Source organism: Ipomoea nil, unplaced genomic scaffold, assembly GCF_001879475.1.
Source record: "Ipomoea nil cultivar Tokyo-kokei standard unplaced genomic scaffold, Asagao_1.1 scaffold1277, whole genome shotgun sequence".
Lineage (NCBI taxonomy): Eukaryota > Viridiplantae > Streptophyta > Magnoliopsida > Solanales > Convolvulaceae > Ipomoea > Ipomoea nil.
In genome coordinates, this window is record NW_017617705.1 from 296,938 (window position 1) to 320,957 (window position 24,020).

General features: G+C 30.9%; 1 protein-coding gene across 3 annotated transcripts in view; it reads right to left on the bottom strand.

Moving 5' to 3' along the window:
- Window positions 1-20,058, bottom strand: part of LOC109184664 (serine carboxypeptidase-like 18) — a 24,956-nt gene extending 4,898 nt beyond the window's left edge. Inside the window, exons 1-10 of one of the 3 annotated variants that reach the window (XM_019334689.1) lie at window positions 19,817-20,056; window positions 19,256-19,401; window positions 16,629-16,705; window positions 16,413-16,535; window positions 16,230-16,332; window positions 15,467-15,504; window positions 14,864-14,965; window positions 9,010-9,045; window positions 6,551-6,670; window positions 4,399-4,467 (exon numbers count right to left, since the gene is read on the bottom strand). In XM_019334689.1, coding sequence (XP_019190234.1) covers window positions 4,399-4,467; window positions 6,551-6,670; window positions 9,010-9,045; window positions 14,864-14,965; window positions 15,467-15,504; window positions 16,230-16,332; window positions 16,413-16,535; window positions 16,629-16,705; window positions 19,256-19,401; window positions 19,817-19,992 — 990 coding nt within the window. In that variant the 5' untranslated portion in view covers window positions 19,993-20,056. Of the gene's footprint in view, window positions 1-4,398; window positions 4,468-6,550; window positions 6,671-9,009; window positions 9,046-14,863; window positions 14,966-15,466; window positions 15,505-16,229; window positions 16,333-16,412; window positions 16,536-16,628; window positions 16,706-19,255; window positions 19,402-19,816 lie in introns of all 3 variants that reach the window. The other 2 variants (XM_019334691.1, XM_019334690.1) reach the window with 2 other exon arrangements.
- Between the last annotated feature and the right edge of the window lie 3,962 nt (window positions 20,059-24,020).

The window sequence follows — 24,020 nt, forward strand, 5'->3', positions numbered from 1 at the left end:
ACTAATTATGCCAACTTTGTTTGGGATGAGGTTCGAACCTAAGACCTTTTTTTTTTTATTATTGAAATCAATGAGTAAGTTAACAGTGAACTAACGACAATTCTTAAAATTTTAACGGAATTAGTAACGGTGTGTGAGTATTTTAGGAAATTTTAATGTAAAATTTAAATCTTATCAATCTTTTAATCAATCTGAGCCATTCATTTGATTAAAATCTGTGACCGCCATTTTTTCTACCCATTATAGGCCTAACTCTCTTGGGCTCTTATTAGTATAGTAGACTAGTTGCGCGAATGAGACAATGTCCCATAATTATTTTTAAATAAATATTTCAAAGTATATCAATGCAATATTATATAAGAGATGTTCAAACATATATAGGTAAATAAATGTTGAATTTGTTTATTTGAATCGGTAATTTAAAGTATATAAATGTAGATAATATATGAGAGATTGATTATAATTGTCACTAAAATAAATGCTTGCAACTTTGTAATAATGCTAGTCTAAAAGCGATAGTCTAAATAAATACTAGTTTTGATTTAAATTTCTCTAACTCTTCTTAATTCTCTTTTTGGTAGAATTATCATTATCTTCATCTTCAGTACACGTCCTCTTTTTTTTTTTTTTTTTTTTATTGGTAGTGTGTCATCTGCAATTGGATTACCGGTTGTAGCATAGACAATCGTTATGTTGTGGAACCGTGTCCACCTTGCAAGGTGGGACACGATTCTATGTCCATAATTACTGAACTATATGTTCATAAATATAAAGTTATATATTCATAATTTTTGAACTTCATATTCATAATTATTGAACTCTATATTCACAATTACAGAACTCTATGTTCATAATTACTAAATTATATGTTCATAATTATAAAGCTATATATTCATAATTTTTTAACTTCATATTCACAATTATTGAATCTCTATATTCAAAATTACAGAACTATATGTTCATAAATATGTTCATAATTATAGAACTATATTCATAATTTTTGAACTATATATTCTTAATTATGAACAGTTTTGAAATCGTGTCCACCTTGCAAAGTGGACACGGTTCCACAGCATAATTTCCCTACCATAGAGGGATACATCGTGCAATGAGATTATAGTGTAGGAAGCTTTAGATTTGCCTTGTTGTGTATATGATTGTGGTCTTAGTTGTACTATGAACTCTTTATCTTACAAGCACCTATTGATATTTGATAGTGGTAGTTATTCCCCTACATGTTTCATGTATTGTGAAATGTGTATCGTAGGTTATCATGTGAAAGTATTTAACAAAATATTAATATTTATTATATTTGTATAAAACACTTGGTAAATAAGTATATATAACATATTTTGTATTATAACTTTGATATTTAATTACAAGGTAATGTAAAAAGAAGACAATGGACAATGTAGTGAATATAATAAATTAATAAATTTGAATGTAAGGAATCTTCGAATTGTAGAAAATAAAGATAATATAACTAATGAAATTATATCTCTTTTTAAATTTTTTATAATGTATATTTTTTAAAAAAATAAAGGCATTATAGACATCTAATTCTAAATTAATTAAATGCATATGTATTATTTTTTGTTGTACCTACTAATTTATTTAATTTAATAAGAGTTATAAAGTGACGTGCATACTTTTCATCAACAATAATGAAATCATTGATTTTTTAATTTCCATTCGTTGTTGAGACAAATTGTATTGAGAGTGTATCAATGACAATTGCTACAATTGTTGTCAATTGCTATTAAATCAATCAAAATATATGGTCACAATAGATATTGTTATAATGATATAGTAAAAATTAAATTAACTTACCAAATTTCTTTAGAAGTTTTAATGCATTGATAATATTATGATGTGTAAACTTATTCAATTGGGGCTAGTGAGATGTCAACATTGTCAAATCTTTGAAAAATAGTCGTACCGTTTTAGAGTCCAACCCTAAGGGCCCCCCACACCCTGACCCAACAGAGCATGAACCACAGAGGCTAGACATGTGCTCACTGTGCACAAGGAACCCCCTCACTTTGAGAGGTTGTTCACACACTATCGCTAGTGAAACTAGATCTCTAGTCATTCTTCCAAAGTTTCACCTCTGTGACCAATTGAGCTGCTCATGCGGGTGGTGCAATTTGTATTCATGATCAACAACTTTGTAGTTAGGTCGCGCAAGTCTGACAATGATGTAAGAATAATTTTGTCCGATAAAAAAAAATAATAGTATGATATTTGTAAAGTAATGTACAATTGTACCATTACAAAAATACATAAAAAAAATATTAATACCATAATGACCTAAATTATTCCAATAATGCAAAAGCATAATTGAAATATTAAATTTTGTTCTAAATAATCAAAAGAAGATTAATTAAACAAAAAAAAAATTAACCTAAATTTATTTTTTTTTAAATGCAAGAAATTCAAATGATTTTTAGTCATTATATATATATATATATATATATATATATATATATATATATATATATATATATATATATATAGGTTTTAACATATTCGTGGTATATATGTTTAACAATTATGCCAACTATAATTGGGATGAGGTTCGAACATAAAACCTTTTTATAGAAATTAATGAGTAAGTTAAGAATAATAAATAATTAATGGAATATTCCATTACTAAAGTTTATACTAACGAAATTTAAGGTTATTTAAGGAAAGAAAATAATATAATAGAAGGTAAATAAGGAAAATCATTAAATAATACTAAAATCAAAATAATATGAACAATTCATTTTAAGAAACAATTACACCGATATTTTTTTGTTCCAGTTAAGGGCTTAATATTATTGCCTCTTATTAGATTTGTACTAGTTTTTTACGCGCATTGCGCGATTGGGATAATATGCCCAATGTTTTTTTTTTAATACGTACTTTAAACTATATCAAGGTAAGTACTTTAGGTCATTTTACATGTTAATCTAAACAGTTAATTTTTTGTAATATTTTTTTACCAACCGTTGATATAATTCGCTGGTCAAATTCGCTAATATAATCTGCTAACGCTAGCCGCTAACTACTGATTGTCAAACAAGGACATTGCAAGATAGTTCTTACTTCAATTTGTTGTATGATTTGAATACTCTCTTTGTCAACAAATCCCTCAAGTAGTTAATATGATTGACTTTATTAATTATATTTTATTTTTATTTTTTATGGTATTAATAAAATACTTGGTAAATAAATATATAGCATTATTTTGTATTATAACTTTGATATTTAATTAAAAAAATAGTGCACAAAAAAAGATAATAGAAAATGTAGTGAATATAATCAATTGATGAATTTGAATGTAAAGAATTTTTAAATTGGAGAAATATAAAGACAATATGACTAATTAAAATTATTTATCTTAATTAATTTATTGATAATGAATAATTTTTTTTAATAAATACAGTGTAGGGACAATGTAACGAATATAATCAATTGATGAATTTGAATGTAAAGAATTTTTATATTGGAGAAAAATAAAGACAATATAACTAATGAAATTATTTCTCTTATTTAATTTATTGATAATGAATTTTTTTTTTTTTTTGAATAAAGAAATTGTAGACACATAATTCTAAATTAAAGAAATGCATATGTATTATTTTTTGTTGTAGATACTAAATTATTATTTAATTTAATAAGAGTAAAATAGAGTACTAATTATGCCAACTTTGATTGGGATGAGGTTCGAACTTAAGACCTTTTTATTGAAATCAATGGGTAAGTTAACGGTGAACTAACAGAAATTAACAGAAAAGATAATATTTAACGGAAAATCATATTCATTAAGGATAAATTAGGAAATCTTAAGGAAAAATTAAAATCTGATCAATCTGAGCCATTCATTTGATTAAAAAATTTGACCGCCATTTTTTCTACTCATTATAGGCCTAACTCTCTTGGGCTCTTATTAGTATAGTAGATAGATATTTTAAATATATTTTAACATATTCGTAGTATATGTTTAACAATTATGCCAACTCTAATTGGGATGTGGTTTGAAACTAAGACTTTTCTTATAGAAATTAATGTGTAAGTTAAAATAATAAATACTTAACGGAATATTCCGTTACTAAAGTTTATGCTAACGGAATTTAGGTTATTTAAGGGAAGAAAATAATATAATAGAGGGCAAATAAGGAAAATCAATAAAAAATACTACAATAAAAATAATATGAACCATTCATTTTAAGAAACAATATTATAATATGGACCATTCATTTTAAGAAACAATAGGACCGACATTTTTTTTGTTCCAGTTAAGGGCTTAACATTATTAGCTCTTATTAGAATTGTAGATGTAGATGTAGATATTTGTATCTATGTATTGTAGATGGTAGATTTAAAGAAAACAAAAAAAAAAAAAATTATTACCTTCCGAACATGCAGGGCCTCTTGAACGTTATCATCATGATTCATCCACTGAGAAGCAATTAGTGCAGCCTAATATGTTGCATTTAATATCACAGTTAGGAACATTAATTTATTCATTGGAAAAATTAAGATGAAAGAACAAAAATGTTGAGTTTGAATTTTAAAAGTAATTATGATTTTTTTTTTTTAAAAAAAAAAAAGAAAAAGAATGCCGCTCAATTTTTTTTGGAGTATTAGATATAGAGTTAATACCATCTGAGGTCCTCCGAGTATAGTGGTTTTGCCACGTTTAGTCCTAAACTTTCAAATTGACCATCTGTGGTCCTTCGATTTTTAAATTTAACCATTCGTGATCCAAGTTACTACCTATGGTCCTTTAACTATTAAATTTTAACCAATCATGGTCCTTTCAAGAGGACCACGACTGGTTAAATTTCAAAATTTGAAGGACCATGGGTGGTTAACTTGGATCACGAATGGTTAAATTTGAAAATTGAAGGACCACAAATGGTCAATTTGAAAGTTTAGGACTAAACGTGGCAAAATCACTATACTCGGAGGACCTCTGATGGTATTAACTCATTAGATATATATGTGTAGATTTAATTAGTTTAGAATGAAAAGTGATTTCGGATGTTTATGTATTTAAAAAAAAAAAACATTTTTTCCTCCAAATAAATGTGATTGGTTCTTTATTGTTAAAAATTATAAAACATATTAAATATTTGAAATTTATTACAGATGATGTGGCAATTGTTGAAAAAATAGAATTAAAATGGCAGTTTCAGTAGCTAGTTTGTGGTACAATTATCAGTGAGGTCCATTTTTAATTTGGGTCGGGTCAAAGTGGATTCGTGTTCTTCATAGTGAGACGAAGAGATTGATATATTGTACGCTCAAAACGGATAATGGGTGAATGAGATATTGATTCTCAAAGTAGACCCATTTGAGTTGGAAAATGAAGGGAAAAAGTGTAGCTTTTGTCCCAAATTGGTTTGGGAAGTAGACTTGCACTACTATTTATACAAGAGCTCTTTTAAGGCTAGCTTATAGAATTGTATAGCACAGACACTCTCTCTTGCGCACAGGGGAGGGGTTTGGGGGTTGAATTGTATAGTATATCGAAAAGGCTTGATTTAAACATGAGCTCGTGTGCGCCGGCACCTGCATGCATGAATGTTGTCTGAAAATTGCCAGGCCTTACAAGCTAAGTTATGCCAACTTTCCGAATAGTTTTCCAACACATAGCTACTGAAGTGGCCCGGAATGGAGTGGTGAAGCCAGTCATATTAAAATCCAGAATTAATGTCGTTGTTGAATGCTATTTACACCTCAATCTCCCATATAAGTTTGTTGTTGGGGCAGCAGGGTGAAGCCAGTCATGTTATTTCCAGAATTAATGTCGTTGTTGAATGTTATTTACACCTCAATCTCCCATATAAGTATGTTGTTGGGGCAGCAGGTTTTACTACGAACAAGACACAACACACACAACAAGAAGTTCGTTTTCTTCTCTGAAAACTCTGCTCCTAGCTACTCCGTTCTTGCTGCTCTGTTCTGTCCGTGCTCTAGTTCGCCGGGTTCATTCGTTTGGGTGCTCAAACGTTGAATCGTAGTACGTTTTATCCTGGGAAGCCTAGGCCACAACGCTTCTAGCACTTTTGGGAGGTGGCAAATAAAGTTAAGGAAAAATGGTGTTTCGCCTGACTCGTACTTACCACTCTTCTTCATCTCCTTTCTTCTCCGGTTTTGGGATTATGCTTTTAAGCAATAAATCCTTACTCCGTTTCTTTTTTGTTGGAATTATAATCTAAGGATTATAAATTCCATTTTGGTTGATATATATATTATATATATAACCTTTGGGGTCCGTTTTATATATATTTTTTCGTGTGTGTGTGTGTATATATATATATATATATATATATATATATATATATATATATATATATATATATATATATATATATATATATATATATATATATATATATTTCATATATATATCAAATAATAATTTATATACTTTCTGTGTATATATATAAATATTATTTCACGATATTAAATCGACTTTGGTTCATTATTTCCAATAGCAATCTCATACAAAAGAAATTGGGTTACAATTTAATTGTTTAAAAAAATAAGATCTTACCTTAAATATTAAATGACGATCAAAGGCATGTACATTGTACCCACGAAACCTCTTAGCATCATTGTCTTCTCCAATAACATTAGGCCAATAATAATGTTCCCCAGTAATCTCTGCACCCAACTGCACATTATTGGACATGCCCCGTTAAGACAGAAGATTATATATATATATATATATATATATATATATATATATATATGGAAGGGTTCATGTGCGGGTGATGCTTCTTGTGCGGTTTTGTGTGATTGGACGCACCTTAAGCATTAACATTGCGCATCTTAAGTACACAAACAAAGCACCTTAAGAACACAAACCACTCACCTTTAAGTATACAAACCACGCACCTTAAGCACACAACAAAACACCTTAAGAACATAAACCACGCACCTAAGTTTTAAAATGACTCACCTTAAGTTTTACACAACTGACGCATCTTAAAAGTACAAATTACGCACCTTAAGAAGGGAAAACAACGCACCTTAAGAAGAAAAATCACGCACCTTAAGTTTCAACAACTACTCACATTAAGCACAGAACTCACGCACCTTAAGTGTTGGAAATTAGTGAATAAATCGATACACAAAATATATATAAAAAATATATATTTGTCCCGAAAGATGGAATTTAATTTATACAAAATTAATTCCAACCAATTTTGGTACGAAACCAAAATTACATACATATATATATACCTCGTATATATATTAACCAACTAGGGATTTATTTTATCAAAATAATCCCACTACAACTAGTACGAAACTAGTACACGGGACTTAATTTCCACGAAATTAATCCCACCACAACTAGTACAAAACTAGTACAAGGATTTAATCTATCTGAGATTAATCCCACCACTTGGTCCGAAACCAAGAACAAAATAAAAGCAAGAACGGGTTTCTAACCTGTGGTTTTAACCCAACGAGAAGAAAGATGAAGCAGAGGAAGCCCGAGTCGTGTGTACACACACTCTCCTTAAAACCGATTCGCCACCTCCCGAGGGTGCTAGGATCGTTGTGGCGTCAGTCTCCCAGGATAAAACGGACTACGACTTTGGCGTTCGAGCACTCCAACCCAAAGCCCGGCGAACTAGAACACAAGTTGAGCACTCCGATGTTTTATGGAATTATGTTGGCAAACAATTTTCTCTTTTGAAATCAGGGAGATTAGAGAGAAAAACAATGGTTTTTTGAGTTTCAAAAAAAAATGGTGTAAAAAACATTATGCCAACATAACAAGCTATTTGTAGGGAAAGAGGAATTAAGTAGCATTATAATGGCCATTAACCAACATAAATCCAAGATTTAATAATTGGATAATAACGTTTGAAACGGTCGTAATTATTATCGTAATAATTCCAACGGTCACGAACTTAATACGCGATTAATTCGTACCGACCACAACGACCTGTTTCAAAATATCTGAGTGACCGAGAAGTCTGTACAAACCCGAAGGTTTAACGAATTGGGACCGAAAACCACACCCGAGTGATCCACACGCACCGAAACGGTGCAGCACGAATCAATGCATATAGCATTGACTCATGCTCACCGAATCCATAGCACGAAAGGTGCCTAAGCCAAAGATTAATAAAAATCAAGGCACCAAAACCAAAGCTTACAATTAAACTTTCAAGTTTCGTGCAGCATCTTTCGTCCATGCATGAAGGCATAACACGAAAGTACACTTCCCAATTCACTAATCAAGCTTTCAAAAGCTTAATTACCACTTAACCTTTTACCAAAGCCTAATTACAAGCATTCTTGCGTGAATGCTAAGTAATTAGCATCAAGATTAGTGCTAATCTTAATTAGCCACTAAACAATAGGTTTAAGTTGTTGACTTCTCTCAAAATAGGTTCACTTTGATAATCAATTTCTCATTCACCTATTACCCATTTTGAGCGTACATTATATCAAATTCTTCGTCTCACTACGAAGAACCCGAATCCACTTTGACCCGACCCAAATCGGAAGTGGACCCACATATATTTGTACCACAAAATCATCACTCAAAATGTCATTTTTAGCTAAAAATTCCAACATTAAGCACGCACCTTAAGCACAGAACGCACGCACCTTAAGCACACAACCCACGCACCTTAAGCACAAAACACACAAACCTTAAGCACAAGACTCACGCACCTTAAGTACAAAACTTACGCACCTTAATCACAAAAACCACGCACCTTAAATTTGACGTAGATGTAAAAATTACCAAATTGTCACCACATTTTTTTTCATTGTTTTTAAATTTTGGTAATTCTGGACGTTGATTTAAGCAAGATCAATGGTTCAGATTTAACCGCACAACCATACGAGAGACACCCAATCGCACGAGAACTGAATTATATATATATATACTCCATCTAAGCTTTTTTTTTTTTTTTTTTTTTTGTGTGTGTGTGTGTATCTTTCATATATTTTATACACGATAAAAATATAATTTAAATGATTGCTTACCGCACCATTGCAATCTCCCGTACAATCTTTCCCTGTCTGCACGTGATTGTAGTTAGCCATTATAATGCAATTAACATATCTAGATTATAACCGAGTCAGTTGTACTTAAATAAATAAAAAAAAAAAAAGAAAATATTTGATGTACTCTAATTTTAAACGCCCAACTTGTACTCTCTCTCACATGCTCTTAACGTAGACATTTTTCTGTGGACCCACATGATGAAAATAAGCAATTCTGATTTGCCACCTCAGGTAGTAGAATTTTGGAAGTCTTTGTAGTAGAACTCAAAAAAAAAAACATATCCCGTTTATAAATTTAGGTCACGTTTAGTTGGGATATGAGAATTGAATAATATTAGGAATTAAATAATTAGCAATAGCTATGGATTTAAGAAAAAGTAGAACAAATGTTTGGTAATAAAAGGAAATTGGAATTAAAAAAAAAAAAAAAAAACACTAAATGGATTAGGGTAAAAAAAAATCATCAACTATATACTAAAGTGCAATTAGATCCTTGAATTAAAAAAAAAAAAAAAAAAAAAAAAAAAAAAAAAAACCTCTAATTAGAACTTTTTTTTTTTTGAATAGTGTTGACTCTATTACATGGTAATATCTGTTATATACTCTTTCTATCTATTACAGCCCAAAGAGTCAATACCCCACCACCGGAGTATGATCCTGTGACCTTCTCTCAAGGAGAATCACAGAGGTGCCATCAGAGCACAAGGTGCTTGATGACCCTTAAACTTGTTAAATTTGTGCAATTAACATATTTAACCTATAATAACATATTACTCCTAAGTCACCTGCCATGTAGGATGCCACATAAGATGCCTCTTACATTAACATTTTTAAAAAATTACTCCGTATAAAAATTAAAATAATAATATTTATTTATAAAAAATTAAATTAAATTAAAAAAAAAAACATGGTAGCCAAGCTGTCATGGAAATCGACGGCAGCTTGGCTGCCAAAGAAGCTGCTGCCATGGACGAAAAATCTTGGCGGGTATCTCCATCCTAGACGGAGAAGCCCACCATGGCTACCTGGCAGTCATCCATAGTAGATTAGACGAAGAAGCTTAACAGAGATGTCCGGGATTCTTTATCAAGTTGGAATTTTTTTTTAATTAGTTTTTAAAATAATTTTTTTTTAATTTTTAAATAAGATTCGACAAAAGATGCAAGTCATGTAAGAAAAGTTGGCAGGTTACCTTTTGGTAACTTGTTAAATAAGTTAATTGTGCAAATTTAACAGGTTTACGGGTCTAATTGGATTTTTTTTTTTTTTTTTTTTTTTGGAAACATGGGTCTAATTGAACTTTAATTTGATATATAGTTGGAAGATATATTTGACCCTTATCCCAAAAATAAATGATTAGTTAAATAAATAAAACTAAAAATAATTAATGTGGCGTTTGTTTGTCAAACTTTACTATCCTCATTTTGAATTTTTTTTTCATTTATTCTTTTTTTGAATGTCACTGGCCCTATTACATTGTAGTATCTGTTCATATACTTTCTCAACCTACTGAAACACAAAGAACCAATAACGCCTCCACTGAGGCTTGAACTCATAACCTTCCAAATGGAAGTCTAACCCAGATACCATTAGACCACATAGTCTTGGTCCTCATTTTGAATTTAAATCTTAGTTATCATAAAACTTATTAATCTTTCATTTCTCTAGTTTTGAACAATGTAATCAAAAATGAGGGAGGAAAAAATTTTAAAAAATAAAATAAAAAAACCGTTGCCATGAATGCATTTAATATATTTGAAAAGGTAACTAAGATGTAATCACACTAATGACAATTAGCTAATATATGTGTATAAGTGTATTATATACTTTTTTTTTATATATATATAAATTTGTATACTTTGATTTTAGTTAATTAATTACTTTTATCTTAATTCAATTTTTATTTCCTACGAAGCAAAGGAACTTTTTTTTCTTAAACTTATTACAATTACTAAATATTTTATTCTTATTAGAATTTCGATTCTAAGATTTGAAGCAAACGTTTCCCTAGTACTACTACTACTACTAATAATAATAATAATAATAAGGCCCTTAGGATTGGGGTTCAGCCTTTTGGAATAATAATAATAATAATAATAATAATAATAATAATAATAATAATAATAATAATAATAATAATACACATGTTTGCGCTTGCGCGCGCGCGCACACACACACACACACACAGATATATATATATATATATATATATATATATATATATATATATATATATATATATATATATATATATATATAGAATCGCACTCAGGTGCGAATACTTCGCTCAGGCGCAAAATAGGAATGAATTCTGTCCGTCCACTTGTCCAGATCTAATATAATGGATGAGAAACACTGATTTTTTTAAAAAAGCACGGTGACATTTTCGTAAATAATTGAACATCGAAGTCCAAGTAAAATGTATTACAAGTGCATGTAAATTGCATTATGGGTGCAAGTAAAAATTTACACTGAGCATCAATACTAAGTGCACCTAAGTAAAAAATTTTTGTTAATTTATGTTAGTTCACCGTTAACTTACTCATTGATTTCAATAAGAAAGGTCTTAGGTTCGAACCACATCCCAATCAAAGTTGGCATAATTAGTACTCTATTTTACTCTTATTAAATTAAAAATAATAATTTAGTAGCTACAACAAAAAATAATGCATATGCATTTCTTTAGTTTAGAATTATATGTCTACAATGTCTTTATTCAAGAAAAAAAGTATTCATTACTAATAAATTAAATAAAAGAAATAATTTCATTAGTTATATTGTCTTTATTTTTCTCCAATATAAAAATTCTTTACATTCAAATTCATCAATTGATTATATTCGCTACATTGTCCCTACAATGTCTTTATTAAAAAAAAATATTATTCATTATCAATAAATTAATTAAGAGAAATAATTTTATTAGTTATATATTGTCTTTATTTTTCTCCAATGTAAAAATTCTTTACATTCAAATTCATCAATTGTATATTCACTACATTGTCTATTATCCTTTTTTGTGCACTATTTTTTAATTAAATATCAAAGTTATAATACAAAATAATGCTATATATTTATTTACCAAGTATTTTATTAATACCATGAAAAAATAAAAATATATATAATTAATAAAGTCAATCATATTAACTACTTGAGGGTTTTGTTGACAAAGAGAGTATTCAAATCACACAACAAATTGAAGTAAGAACTACCTCGCAATGTCCTTGTTTGATAATCAGCAGTTAGTGGTAGTGGATTTGACCAACAAATTATATCAACGGTTGGTAAAAAGATATTTGAAAAAATTAACTGTTTAGATTAACATGTAAAATAACCTAATGGTATACATATATTTAATAATAATAATAATAATAATAATAATAATAATAATAATAATAATAATAATTGTTTTAAAAATATAATTAAGCCAATCATATTAAACTTGGGAGATTTATTGACAAAAAAAAGTATTCAAATCACACAACAGATTGAAGTGGAAAACTATCTCGCAATGTCTTTGTTTGACAATCAGTAGTTAGCTCTTCAATATTAGTATCTATTTAATATTTTATGCCCTAATTTTTATTTGCTCTCCCTTATTTTCCGTATTTGGCTTCAACTATACCTATACAATTATTTTATTGACAATTATAATCAATCTTGACTATATTATCTTGCATTTGTAAACTTAGAATTACCTATTGAAATACGCAAATTCAACATTCAATTATCTATGCATGAACAATTTCAATATAATCTTTCCTTGATATACTTTAAAGCACTTATTTTTTTTTTAAAAAAAAAACATTAGGCATTATCCCAATCGCACCATGCGCGTAAAAAACTAGTATATATATAAATTTTATGGAGTATATACTAACACTAAACTTAATATTTTAAAATTTTGAATTGTAAATAACTCTAGTAAACCTTCATTAACCAAGACACATAAAATTGGGTAGAGAGTACAAAAAACAAGTAGTAAAAATATACAAATCTAATAAGAACCAATAAAGTTAGGCCTCTAACGGGAAGTAAAAAATGTAAGTGTAATTGTTTGTTGAAATGAATGGTACATATTATTTTGATTTTAGTATTTTTTTTTTATGATTTTTCTTCTTTACCATCTATTATATTATTTTCTTCCCTTAAATAACCTCATATTTCGTTTGTTAAACTTTAGTAACAGAATATTCTGGTCAACTATTTATTATTCTTAACTTATTCATTAAGTTCTATAATAAAGGTATTAGGTTCAAACCCCATCCTACCAGAATTGGCATAATTCTTCTCCGAAAGAATTGGCATAATTCGTAAACATATACTACGAATAATTTAACATAAACTTTGGTCAAATAATTAGCCCGACTAAATACATAGCATTCAAAGTTGAAAACCATGAACTTTGAAAATCAATTTTCTTACATTTAAAAAAAAAAAGAAAAGAAAAGAAATAAGGGTCAAAGAGGCCATCAAATTACACACCAAAATGCAATTAGGCCACCGAACTCAAAAAAATTACAATTAGGTCCCTAAACAATTCAAATGAATCCAATTCCACCAAAAATGACTTGTTTACCTATTATATCGGTTACCGAATTTAAAAATAATTTTTAACTTTTATTTTAATAATTTTAAATAAAAAATAATTAAAAAAAAACAGCCAGAGACAAAGGGGACCCCTTCATCTCCGATTGTTTTTTTTTTTAAATTATAAAATAATTATTTTAAATAATAATTTTTTAAAAAATATTTTAAATTAGAGATGACCTGCTAGAAACCTTAAAAACCTACAAATTGGACTAATTGCATGAAACTGGTTAGTTTAGATATCCAATTGTAGCCTTTTTAGGTTCAGTGGCCTAATTACATTATTGTGTGCAGTTGGCCTATTTGATCCTTATTCCTTTAAAAACAAATTTAGGTTAAGTTTTTTTTTACCCCCTTCAATTAATCTTCTTTTGATTATTTAGAACAATACTCAATATCTCAATTATGCTTTTGCAATATTGGAATGATTTAGGTCATTATGGTATTAATATTAATATTTTTATTTTATGTATTTCTATAATGGTACAATTGTACATTACTTTATAAATATTGTATTATTATTTTTTATCGGACAAAATTGTTCTTACATCATTGCCAAACTTGCGCGACGTAACTACAAAGTTGTTGATCAGAAATACAACAACACCTAGACTTTAAACAGTAGGACCATTGTCCAAAGAATTGACAATGTTGACATTTCACTGGCTCCAATTGAACCTGTTTACACATCATTCTCAAAATTTTATCAATGCATGAAAACTTCAATAAAAAAGAAGACGACTAGTACTACTGAAGATGAAAACAAGGGCAATGCTACCCAAAAGAGAATTAAGAAGACTTAGATAAATTCAACCAAAAGTAGTATTTATTTAGACTATCATATCGTTTTTAGGCTAGGTATTTAGACTAGCGTTATTACAAAGTTGCAAACATTTATTTTATTGACAATTATAATCAATCTCTCCTATATTATCTTGAATTCATATATACTTTGAATTACTGATTTAAATAAAAAAATTCAACATTCAGTTGCCTACGCATAACATCTCCTGTATAATCTTACATTGATATACTTTGAAGTACTTATTTAAAAATAATTATTGATATTATCCCACTCGCACAATGCGTGTAAAAAATTAATTATCTAAACAAGTATCATCTTATTGACAAAAATTGTATTGCCCCTTGTTATTTACGGAGTATAATATTAGGCATGATATGCTTTAAGTATTGTGAAGTTTCTACAAACCTAATACATAAAAGAAGAACACTCAAGAACAATTACCATATACTGTTCATCTGAAATAAGACTTAATCCGCGAGCCGTTCGAAAAATATCGCTGTAGTTGACAGATTGAATTGTGACTCCATTTCCAACGACGTAGCCCTAATGCACGTATTACATATATACATGTAGGATTTGAATGAAATAAGAACATTCTAATATGATAGAACTAGGAATTACTCAAAGCAATGAAACTGGGAAGAAATGATTCAAATTTTAATGTGCTATTAATAGTATCATAGAGTGTAACTAACTACACCAAAAAGTGCACCTCTCATACGCATAAGTACAATTAAAAGATGCACTTTAATTTATAGTGTTGATAGTTGCACTTTATAATGTTATTATTAATTGCACTTTAAATTAAAGTTTAAATTCTTTGTAAAAATGTTGCTACATTTTTCAACAGGTGCACTCCATAACTTTGTTTAGTTGCACTTTATTGTCACTTGTTGTACTTTAATGTCATTGTGTGTGTGTGTGTCTATATATATATATATATATATATATATATATGTATATATATATATGTGTGTGTGTGTGTGTGTCTTTTTTTTTTTTTCTTTTAAATGAAACATGTTCATACTTAAAATCTTTACCAACCTTAAGATTAACGTGTGGCTTAAATCTTGCATCAATCCCTGTAAATTAACATGTGGGCAATTATTGAAGTACTATGTTATATACTTATATTGACTGTAAATTTAAATTATTAATAAAGATTCATGATATTCAAACATTTGATGATGGATAGTATTTGGACCAATTTTCATATAATAATATTAACCCAACTCTCCCTACCAAAAGAATATTAACCCAACTCAGTCAAAATATATCACATAATTCCAAACATATCATTAAATTTGTTTTCTAACTTAATTTTTTTTTAATACAAATAAAATTTCTGTATAAAAAATATCATTAGAAACTTTAATTGAGATCTTTAAAATGAGATTATATTAATTTTTTTTAAAAAAATTAAACTAATATATAGGCTCATAAAGTCACTATTGCTGGTTCATTATTACATATTTATAAATTCACTACAACAAGTTAATTAAGTTACTATTGTATGTTTATTAAGTGAATGCTACTAGTTCAATAAGTCACTATTCTAGGTTCATGAAGTCAGTAATGCATGTGTTACTATATGTTCATAAAATCACTACAACTTATTCATTAATTAATTATTCTATGTTAATAAAGTTACTAGCAGATGTTCATTAAGTAACTACTGTAAGTCTATAAATCCAATGCTACAAATTCATATTTGATACATTCTTAGTTTAATTATCATGTTTTTTTTTTGTTTTTTTTTTTTTAATGAATCACATACATTTCAATGGAATATTTCTTAATGACTTACCATATGATATGGCTTGAACAACCATTGGAACGGTAATACCAGAATATGAATCTCCACCAACATAGAATGAGTTGGATTGATATTGAAAATGATCTTCAAACCACTATAGAATAATCCAAGTATTAGTTAATTAATGCAATTTTCACAATGTGCTTATCACAATGAAAATTGAAAAGTGTTTACCTTGCGAATAAATTCAGCTGCATGATAACTTGCTTCTACATCATTCGCAGTATAATTTTTTGAATTTTTAGCATACGAAAATCCTGCTCTCACGGGATAATCTAGATAGATAAAGCTTGCAACCTAGCAATAATTTTATGCACTTCATATATTAGCCAATTGAAATTGACCTTAACATTTATTAATAATGTTCTATAAAAGCACAAAGTAAAGTACCTTTGTCCATGAATAAGGATTTAGTGACAATGTAGGCAAAGTCCAGTTATTCTTTGGTAGATCAAATGACAATGGCCCTGTGCATATGGTTAATTTAATTTAGAATTTTTTCCTTGACATAATATTTGTATTACTGTCAGTTATTCCTTGAAACAATTTATAGGCATTGTATATAGAATGAATTTCATTTTTGGTTCTACTGTTATACAGGCGTTTTCAATTTTAGTTCACTTTAATTTTTTTGTCACTTTACAACCATTGTTATTGAATGTGTTCCACTTTTAGTCCACCGTTAATATTTCCGTCAAGAGGCTGTATATAATCAAAGAGTATTTTGATCTTTTTATGTTTGTCTCTTCTCTTTTAATCCAGGCGCTTCGTCCTCCTCCTCCGATATTCGAAGATGGCTCTTCGAACAACGAGAATGGGAAGCCAAAGCTACATCGTTTCGTTCGTTCCAACAAGGGCCGGCGAGGTTTCTTAGGTTTTAGGTTTAATGTTCTCATTTCTTTAGTCAAACATAGTCTTGGATGAGAAGAAATGTCAAAATACCCCTAGATTACACGGCCTCTTGATGTAAATACTAACGGTGAGACTAAAAGTGGAACACATTCAATAATAGTGGTTATAAAGTGGCAAAAAAAATTAAGGTGAACTAAAATTGGAAACGCCCCTATAACAGTGTAGGGCCAAAAATGGAATTCACTGTACTCTTGTTTATATAAGAGTTAATTCCAGCAATAGTCCTCCGACTATTGTGATTTTTCAAAATTGGTCCTCGTCTTTTAATTTGAACAAAATAAACCCTTGACTATCAGATTTGTTCCACCATTGGTCCTTCTGTTAACCATCAGTTAAATAGGTGTTAAATGAAGGGCTAAAAGGGTAACTTCCTCTGTCCAATCGCCATTCTGCAATTCTGCCTGCCAACACCACAGAAGATCATAACCTTTAAATTTAGCTTCATCTTCTCTTCCAACCCACAACGAAATTAAAGCTTCCCTAATCCGCCATGTCTCCCAACTGCCTAAACCGGGCCACCATCAAGAAGCTAATCCTATCGACAATCTTTGTCCGACAAAGTGGACACTTGGCACAGGCAAGGGAACAGAACTTGCACACTGCAAATATTATTACAAGACATATTTACATGAATCAAAATGGCTTAACTATGAATACCACAAGAAAGAAAAGAAAATAAATTAAAATCTAGAGACAAGTTACAGCAAAAATGACGGCAAGGAAGAAGCATTGCTGTTGTAGGAGATTCAAAACACACTTTGCACACATGTGAATCTGCATCCCCATTACCCAAATACTTGTGTCCCTTTTCCTTCATCTCTTGCATTCTAGCCTAAAGGGATTTACATAAATAAAAGAAGAGCATCGTGATATATTATTATCCTTTTGTATGTCAGAAACAAATGAACAAACAAGCAGAGAGATGGTGTGGAAAGCAGCGAGATAGTGTCACTGATTGTCTCAATCCGAAGTAGTACGAATTCAAATAAGCTTTGAGAATTCATGGAAATCTATCTTCCCATCGCCATTTTCATCGAACACTCTGATCATATCTTCGCACCTCTGCACCTCTGACCCTTCCTTCATTCCCAGAAGGCACTGAACTCTCTGCAGCTCCCTCTCATCAATAAACCCATCTCTGTTCTCATCAAACACATCGAAAGCATGCACCTTTGACCTCGTCATCTATGGCGACAGGTCTTCCGAGTCGAACCGCTCTTGAATCTTTGCAGCTTCGGAGTGGCAAAAAATCCCCAGCCTGCCGAAAACCATCTCCACTTCTTCTCTGCCATCATCGATCCTCTTCCTTGTAGACGGCTCAAAATCATGAATTTTTTTCTGGGTCTCCTGGTTCGATTCCATGGCCGCTAGTATAAATCTGAAAGCTTTTCTCCCCCACTCGAAGACTATGGAGAGCATGATGAAAACGACCAGACCATGGATTGGGAGAGGGATTGGAACTGTAGACAAAGAAGTTAAAGATAGCTTCTTGATAGTGGCCCGATTTAGTTAGCTGGAATACATGACAGATTAGTGGAGCTTTAATTTCGCTATGGGTTGGAACTTGGAAGAGAAGATGAAGCTAAATTCGAAGGTTATGATCTTCTGTGGTGTTGGCAGGCAGAATTGCAAAATGACGATTGGACAGAGGAAATTACCCTTTTTAGCCCTTCATTTAACACCTATTTAACTGACGGTTAACGGAAGGACCAATGGTGGAACAAATCTGATAGTCAAAGGTTTATTTTGTCCAAATTAAAAGACAAGGACCAATTTTGGAAAATCACAATAGTTGAAGGACCATTGCTGGAATTAACTCTTTATATAATTATACTTGAATCAAGTTAGTTATAATTCAATTTTTATGGTATTTAATTTAATATTAGCGGATAAAATTTACATATCTAAAGACTAAATTAAAAGTTCTGTTAAGCAACAAAATGTCACATTAGAAAATAAATCACAACAAATCTGTTGAAATAATTAAAGAAAAATAAAAATATTTACTAACAAAAATAATTTTAAAATATTTTTCTAACACATCAAAGTTGCACATGTAAAAAACCTATGATAATAATAATAAAAAGTACAAATTTAAAGCTCACCAATTTCTTCCGTCATTGCAACAAAAGAAGAGCATCCGGGACCACCGGTGATCCAAAGCACAATAGGATCAATACTGGGATTTGATTCAGACTTTACAAAATAGTAAAAAAGTTGTATATCTTCTAATTCTCCAACACCGATATATCTACACCAAAGTACATTAAATTCATTATATATATATATATATATATATATATATATATATATATATATATATATATATAATTGAGATATCAAATGAGAATAACCAAGCAAGAATTGTGGACAAATCTGATCTGTCCATCTAGGATGATCAAAGGTTAAAAATTAATGAAAAATAAGAAAAAATATAATGATATTTTTGTAAATTTTATTAATTACGATTGTCCATTGAAAAATAGAAATGCTTGACAGTGTATTCCAGATAATTGAAAGCGTGAATGCATCCACACCTTCCATCTCGAAAATCAAAAAGTAAAATCTTAGTATTACTAAACTTTCAAATTTGCAATTATTATAAAAAGGACCCTACTCTTCAAAGTATTTGAATATGAATTATGATAATAAGATGAGAGTTGTACCCGGTTTCAAGTTCAAATGGAAGAGGCCCTTCAGGTCGAACCCCTGGGAGATACTCCACCTTAGAGCCTGTTGCTGCGACATGATGTGAAGAGCAAAACCATAAAACAACGACGGTTCCTAGAAGCAAGGGAAGAGAACCGGAGCATCTTCGTCGCAAAAGATTTGCCAACAACATTTTCGTCAAATTTAATTTAATTGTCAGAAGAAGAAAAGGCCCATTTTTGCTCGCTGCTATGTTGTTGCTCTTTTATACAAACAAAAACATATAGTGACAGCGGCTTCGCACCTAAATTCTAATTTTTATTAATACGGACTAGTTTGCTTCTTCTGCAAGAGTTACGAGCTTACACGTGACTCTACGATTTATTATAATAATTGAATTACTTAAACTACCCTTTAATTATAATATTCATCATCCAATCAAATCATAAGATAATACTATTTTCTCAAGATAATACTCCGTACTATTTATTGATAATACTATTTTCTCAAGATAATGTTGGAAAAAATTACAACGTCAACGCGCGATCTGGAAGCCTTTTAAGAAGCACGGACACTATTGGTGTATGGTTGAAAGGAAATCTGTGCCGTGTAACAATAACACTACCTTAAAAGCGTTATTTGCCCGGTAACGGTGCAGATAGAACCTAGACACGCTTTCGACAGGCTACACAGACCTACTACGGATAGCTTGCACTAGCAATCACGTAGGTGAACCTCACTATTGCTCAGACTTGAATAGGCAGGCACGAAATTATATATTATATATTCATATATATATATATATATATATATATATATATATATATATATATATATATATATATATATATATATATATAACAGATATTATATAATATATATTAGACAAAAGAGGATTGCCCCTTTTATAGTACAGGACTAAGAGATCTTCAACTAGCCCCATCCACACACTAGCGCAATTCATGCTGCCACACAACTATGTCTGTAAATGATGTCCTTTGAATGGACTATTTCCAACAATCCCCCACACATTCAAAGTAGAAGGCTAGAAGAAAATAATGTCTGAGCAATACAAATGAGTTGATCTTAATGTCAGTGTTTGAGAACTTGAACTGACACGTAGTGACACTGAGTAATTTTCTTCCCGGGAGTGATGTGAATCTTGAACTCACCGGTTAGATAAATTTTGAACTCGAATGCACACACCAACTCAAAAAGCAGGTTCTACGAAAGTCAAACTCTTTGATCCTTATGAATACCCTTAATATTCAAGAATGTTACGTCTGTCTCAAAATGGATTTCTACCCTGTCAAAGTCTATCACAACATAGACTTTTAACTCTGACAAGTCTTACCGCATTACAGATTTTTACGTCTTGTCAAGTCTATCTCAATATAGACTTTTAACTCTATCAAGTCTATCTCAATATAGACTACCATTAAAGTCTTATAGAGTAGTTAAAGACATAAATCAGTTGTAAGTCTTTTCTTTCTATCATAGGCACTGTTATTTGCAACGCAAACGACAGTTTGTGAATCACAATGTGGTGGAGGTGTTGGACACCCCCCACAACTGCACGGTTATCACCATGTTTCTTAGCCACTCAGCTTCTTGGGATAACCCCATTGTCTTTCATAAGAGGCGGTTAGCCCTTTTCCACTCAAGTTAGGGATCTCTTTAGGTCTATCTCACCATAGACCATCCCAATTGAGTATAAGGCACCAAGAGCACTTTGTACTCATGTCATTATGCGGTGAATTCATTAGGTTTGTCTCAACAAAACCACCCCATCTCAAAGAGTTATGAATTCATTAAGAGCTGTAGCTCAACCTCACAAGTACACACACTGTCGGAATGACCAACTAGTGCACTATTTTGTAACTCTTTTCATGGCTTCGTTTGACCACAGAAGTGGGATCCACCATGAATTCATTATTACTTGGACTTTAAGTCCTTCCAATGAGTCAATGACTAATCCTCATAATTAGCCCTCAAGTAAGTTGATTCTCTTGACCAAACTTACATGCACTTTGACGAGTACTTCGTTTACTCGTAAATAATCCATTGAGATTTTCATGTTTAACATGAAACATTCTCTTTCATCATTATTCTCAATACCATAGAGAAACTTTTGATGAAAATATGAGTTTATTACCCCCACAATGCAACACTCACAAATATTTTTGTCAAACGTATTTGATGATCTCTTACCCAGACTGATCTTTGGTGCCCAACCTTAGCTCCTTTGTAGACTGAGTTTTGCCGATTTGCTTTATGGAGCATTATAGAAGCTTCGCACTCTGCCTGATACATGCTCAACAGTTGAATATATTTCAACAAACTTGGTTATCTCAATTGATCACAATTACCCTTTAACTAGGAATTATAGGTATTTCAATATGACTCAACCAAGAGTTTAAATAATATATATACAAATGCTCATTGTTAGTAAGCCATAGAAATAATGTTGTCCACATGCTACATCAAGTTGAACAACATAATCACAAAATTCACATCATATTCTTATAAGAAATTAATCTCATACAAAAGGAATATGTTCGAGCTCATATTTATTCGGAATATCTCTCAACAATGAGACTTCAGAGTTGCCACTTGCACAATTTTCCCTTCCCTTAAGGAATTTAAAACTCATATAAAGCATTCATAGGATGCAGATCAATATTAATATTGCAGTACTTCAACAACTTTTATTGCAATGCTTTGATTGTATTAGCGCATATGAAAGTCATCCTCATTTCAGGTGAAGATCAAGTGGCGCTCTAACTAGCCTGCATGATCAACACCCTACTTCTTAAGTACTCCCAGGTCGAGTGGTGAAACCGAAGTTTACTTAAAAACCATCTTCCTAGACAGAGTGTTCAAGAATGATGACTTTCCCATGTTCTCATTAAATTACAATTGAAGCCTATGATATATGCTCTTATTCTTTATAAATAATTTTAGTAAAAAGTTTGAGCAATATCTATGCACATATTATTTCAATCAATGTCATTAGTATTCAACATACTAAAGAAGTTAGTACTACCAAGTAATCAAAATCTAGACAACTCAACTAGAATTCAGTACTAAGATAATTATACTTCATGCGAACCCTTAGAACTAGAGCAAATATAGTTACTCAAAAATAACTACTTATTTCAAGAGACTCAATACTCATCTTGCTCTGTTAGATTGACTTTTGCTAGTTTTGCCCTTATGATGGTAGCACTGGTGTGCTTGGTGTCCTTGCTTTCTGCACGCAAAACACCTTCCTTTGAACTTCTTGATTTTTCTACTCCTTTTGTCGTAGACAGTTCTGACACTTTGATTTTCAGTTTCATTGGCACCGTACTTTTCTGACAGTGATTCCCAAATGACTTTTGCCGAGTCTTGTTTGACATAGATGTCGAACAAATCGTCATTCATTTGTGACAGAAGGTATCATCTGGCTGCCAAATTGTCATTTCTAAACTGCATCAGAGTTACATGTAACACCCCCAAAACAAGACCTATATAAAAGCCTTAAACACATGCAGATTAAGCGACAAAACTAGCACAGCGGAAGATAAAAACGAAACTGGATAAAAACAAATCCAACGGGGTGTCACGCCACGTCTACCAAACACGGTAAACGCTACGGCAAACAATATGCAAGTGTACATCTATCCCAAACATCAGTCTATCTAACTACATTGGCGCACAGGCCACAAAAACCACAAAGGTAAAGGAGCTAAGCTACCAGGCTCTAGACATCGCGCTCGTCTAAACATCACCTGAAAGATACAAAGATAAACATGGGACGACGCCCGGTCAGCGAATAATGTTGGTAACCCACCAATACCGTTAAGTGTCATATATAGATAGATATAAGCCATAAAACCATTTTCGAAACGGAATACATAAGTATATAAGTCAAAAGCCAAGATCAATAGTTAACACAAGACTCACCACTCACAAAGATAACACCGGGAACACATCCCAAACCACAAAGGTTAACCACACGCAAGGATAAAGACTCACCCAACGGCAACACATGCCAAACAACACAAGCCTCCGTGACTACACACGTCACGAGAGAAGATTACACAACGCTGGCTTTACAAGCCCTCGCAACATCACCTATCACGAGTTGGTATGCCTGCCTTATGCCCTGTTCCAACCTTATGGCTACCCCCAACCTTGTATCTTCTTTCCAACCATTACCTCCAGGAACCCCTGTAC